At 47.9% G+C, this 4,446-nt stretch overlaps 1 protein-coding gene across 1 annotated transcript; it reads right to left on the bottom strand.

The window, feature by feature from the left end:
• Positions 1 to 328: 328 nt before the first annotated feature.
• LOC122212821 lies at positions 329 to 1,223 on the bottom strand (the record flags this gene model as incomplete). The annotated part of the gene is made up of 1 exon (XM_042926797.1): positions 329 to 1,223. A coding segment is annotated over one exon (737 nt), but the record flags the coding sequence as incomplete, so codon positions are not given.
• Between the last annotated feature and the right edge of the window lie 3,223 nt (positions 1,224 to 4,446).

Here is a 4,446-nt window from a genome sequence, read left to right as displayed (position 1 = left end):
TCTTTAGAAACGTCTGAAGAATGTGTACACAGTTGAACTTTGAATCTTTTGGTTTGTAATCACCGAGCCCGTGACATTCAAAGCCATACAAATCCTTACATTATTAACAGTGATACGCTTGAATTTCTTAGACAGTATCCTTGGTCAAAGCGTTGGAATCCAGTTAAAACTCAGAAAGGTGTGGGATTGAGAATACCCACTATTGCAATTGGTGTTGAGAATACCAACTATTGCAACAACTTTCCACACATATTCGATCTTTCGTCCAGAAAGAGTGTCAGTCAAAAAAGGAAAGAAAGAAAGAAAATGAGGCGGGAGGAGCCAGAGGTGGGAGAACAGCAAGGAAATTCTAGCTTTATTACACAAGCATGGAACCAAATTCCTTTGGAGGGGGTGGGGGTGGAAGTCTGACGACTTCAGACCAATGAGGGAACAAGAGAGCACATGGATCTGCCCCTACAGTCCTGGAGACATCTCAATCTGGGGTTAGGAAGAAAGGGGACCTCCCTTGCGGTCCAGGGGTCTCCTCCCTCCGCAGACCCGGTGCTGGGAGGCAGCAGAGGGCACAGCTGCCGCGGAGTCCCAGCAGGCGGCGCCGCATCCCAGGGGCGCGGGCCGGGACCATCTGGTGCTTCTTCGCCCATAAAGTGTACTAGGGGACGCGGTCCCGGCTGTCCCTGGTTCATCCCTCCAGGCACAACCCGTCCCGGGGCTGAGAGGTCGCGCGGCGGTGGCCCGCATCTCACGCCCAGGCACTGGGAAGCGGCGGAGTCTCACCACGGGTTCCAGGTTCACTCCCAGGACTTGGCGCGCCTGGCGCCGCGCTTCTGCCAGGCTGCTCTCCACCCACACGTCGCCCACTCCGCCAATGGTGGGGCAGGTGGTCAGCGTCGGGGTGGCCGCCCTCCCACTCTCCTCCAGGGTGCGGCCCCCGGAGGAGGGCCCGGGGGCCATGGGCTTGTGGTGGCTGCTGTCTTCGCGGGAGGGCGGCGGCGGGGGCGGCATCTTCCTCTGGCCGACCGCCACCGTCCGGGCTCCGTGGCGCCTCCGCCTGGCAGCTGGCCGGCCCGTCTGGAGGCAGGCCTCCGGGGGCTGCTGCCTCCGCGTGTACACCATCTTCTCCTCAGGCGCCTCCAGGGCGGCCCCTCCTGCAGCGCTAGAGGCTCCTTCCCCTGCTGCCAGGGCCAGGGCCTCCTGGGGCCAGCGCCCCCAGCTTCTTCTTGCTGCTCAGGATGTGAGGCCACTAGGGGCCGCCCGCGCTTGCCAGGTCTCGCGGCCGCCGCAGGGCCCTGATGAATTTTCTACCGTGAAGCCAAATCAGGAGGCAGGCTGTGAGAGTTACACCGCAGTTGCTAGGAGACCAGGCGCTTTGTGAGGTCACAATGTCTGCATATCTTATCACGGTGGGCTGCCCAAAGCTGCCTTAGGTTTGGCTGTGTTTAAGATTATGCCCTTGAGAAAGACCTGTACCTAATCTTACCTGAGAAGGCCCATAATTCTTCACGAGTTCAAGAGGGTTGTCTTAGAGGTGAATGCACGGGTGCTTCAGCCTCCATTAATTCCATCTAACATGAAATGACACTTAGCGGTGGACAGTACACACACCTTGCAATCAAACACGACTCTAAGAGGGTTTTAGCTAATTAAATGCCTTGTCATGCAACGCACTGAAAGCCAAATTGAAATAACTACTCTACCCTTTCAAAGAATACCGATATACTGTGCCTTGCTTAGGGTTCCATACCTGTGTTGGTACAGCTCACAGTTCACGAAGCTGTTCTTCACAGCAGCAGCAAACAGTTTGCCTAGTTAGTATCCATGCTCACTTTCATGCAGCTTAGGGAAGACCGAGTCATTGTGTGCTTAAGAGCAAAGTGGCAACGAATTCTGTGTGAGTGGCCAGTAGGGCATTCAGTGCCACTAAAACCTATTCACTACCTACCAATTCATGAATATTTCAGGTAAGGCATACACAAGGTAGTAAGAGACCGTATGGGATTCCAAGGGTAGAAAACGTGTTACACCGTCCGTGTAAGTGCTTTTGAAAGCAACCAGCATAGTCCATCCATCATCACCACATACACAATTCATTCACAAAATACTACAAAGACCACCTACCATGATCAACTGAAATCCACTTCGTATGAAAGGATGACTCCAAACTAGGTGAATCACTAAGAGTGATAAGTCATGGTAACAATCAGAAGAGTAACTTGCCAAGGTCAACGTGATACATGTGACAGGCCTCTGTCTTTATTCAACTCCTTTTCTTAAACACACAAAACTTTCATCTACGCAGCTTAAGCCACTACTACCTCACGCTCATAAAGTGCTGAAAATGGAAAGCAATCTCATATACAGTAAGAGCAACCCCTGGATTTCCTTTTTCATTCAATGTAATTTATTTTCAAATTGGTTTCCACGCAACACCCAGGGTTCATCCGAACAGGTGCCCTCCACAATGCCCGTCACCCACTTTCCCCTCTCCCCAACCCCACGTCAACCCTCGGTCTGTTATCAGTATTGAAGAGTCTCTTATGGTTTGCCTCCCTCCCTCTCTATAACTTTTTCCCCCCATCGCCTCCCCCATGGTCTTCCGCTGAGTTTCTCAGGATCCACACATGGATGAAAACATATGGTATCGGTCTTTCTCTGCCTGACTTATTTCACGTAGCATAATACCCCCCCCCCAGTTCCATCCACGTTGCCACAAATGGCCAGATTTCATTCTTATTGCCAAGTAGTATTCCATTGTATATACATAAACCACAACTTCTTTATTCTCTTGTCAGTTGATGGACAGCTAGGCTCTTTCCATAGTTTGGCTGTTGTTGAAAGTAGTGCTATAAACATTGGGGTACATGTGCCCCTATGTCTCAGCACTCCTCTACCCCTTGGGTAAATTCCTAGCAGTGCTGTTGCTGGGTCTTAGGGTAGATCTATTTTTAATGATTTGAGGAACCTCCACACTGTTTTCCAGGGCGGCTGCACCAGGTTGCATTCCCACCAACAGTGCAAGAGGGTTCCTGTTTCTCCACATCCTCACCAGCATCTATAGTCTTCTAATTTGCTCACATCAGCCACTCTGACTGGCATGAGGTGGTATCTCAGTGCGGTTTTGATTTGGATTTCCCTGACAGGGGAGTGCTGTTGAGCATCTTTTCATGTGTCTCTTGACAATCTGGATGTCTTTTTTAGAACAGTGTCTGTTCAAGTCTTCTGCCTGTTTCTTCACTGGATTATTTGTTTCCCGGGTGTGGAGTTGGTGAGTTCTTTTGATAGGTTTTGGATACTAGCCAATTATCCAGTATGACTTTTGCACACATCTTTTCCCATTCGGTCAGTTGCCTTTTAGTTTTGTTGATTGTTTCCTTCACTGTGGAGAAGATTTTCATTTTGATGAGGTCCCGATAGTTCATTTCTGCTTTTAGTTCCCTTGCCTTCGGAGATGTGTCAACTAAGAACTTGCTGACGCTGAGGTCAGAGACGATTTTTCCTGCTTTCTCCTCAAGTGTTTGATGGTTTCCTGTCTCACATTCACATCCTTCATCCATTGTGAGTTTATTTTTGAGAGTGGTGTAAGAAAGTGGTCTAGTTTCATTCTTCTGCATGTTGCTGTCCACTTCTCTCAGCACCATTTGTTAAAGAGACTGTCTTTTTTCCATTGGATATTCTTTCCTGCTCTGTCAAAGATTAGTTGGCCATACGTATGTGGGTCCAGTTCTGGGGTCTCTATTCTATGCCATTAAGTCTATGTATTTGTTTCTGTGCCAATACCATGCTGTCTTGATGGTTATAGCTTTGTGGTAGTGGCTAAAGTCTGGCATTGTGGTGCCTCTCACTTTGGTTTTCTTCTTCAGTATTACTTTGGCTATTCAGGGTCTTTTGTGGTTCCATACACATTTTATGATTGCTTGTTCCAGCTTGGAGAAGAATGCTGTTGCAATGTAATTGGGGCTACATATAATGTGAGGACTGCGTTGGGTCGTATTGACATTTTGTCAATATTTATTCTTCCAATCCCCGAGCATGGAATGTTTTTCGCTTTCTCTGTATCTTCTTCAATATCCTTCACAAGCTTTCTATAGTTTTCAGCATACAGATCTTTTACATCTTTGGTTAGGTTTATTCCTTGGTATTTTTTGACTCTTGGTGCATTTTAAATTGGATCCGTTTCTTTATTTCTCTTTCTGTTGCTTCATTATTGGTGTATAAAACGCAACCAATTTCTGTACATTGATTTTGTACCCTGCACCATTGCTAAATTCATGTATCAATGCGAGAGGACTTTTGGTGGAGTCTGTCGGATTTTCCATGTATAGTGTCATGTTATCTGCAAAAGTGGAAGTTTGAATTCATCGTTGCAAATGATGACACCTTTAATTTCATTTATTGTCTGATTACTGATGCTAAGACTTCCAACACTATGTTCAACAACGGGGTGAT

Source organism: Panthera leo, assembly GCF_018350215.1.
Source record: "Panthera leo isolate Ple1 chromosome Y unlocalized genomic scaffold, P.leo_Ple1_pat1.1 chrY_random_Un_scaffold_78, whole genome shotgun sequence".
NCBI classification, from domain to species: domain Eukaryota; kingdom Metazoa; phylum Chordata; class Mammalia; order Carnivora; family Felidae; genus Panthera; species Panthera leo.
This window is presented reverse-complemented; position numbering and strand designations above follow the sequence as displayed.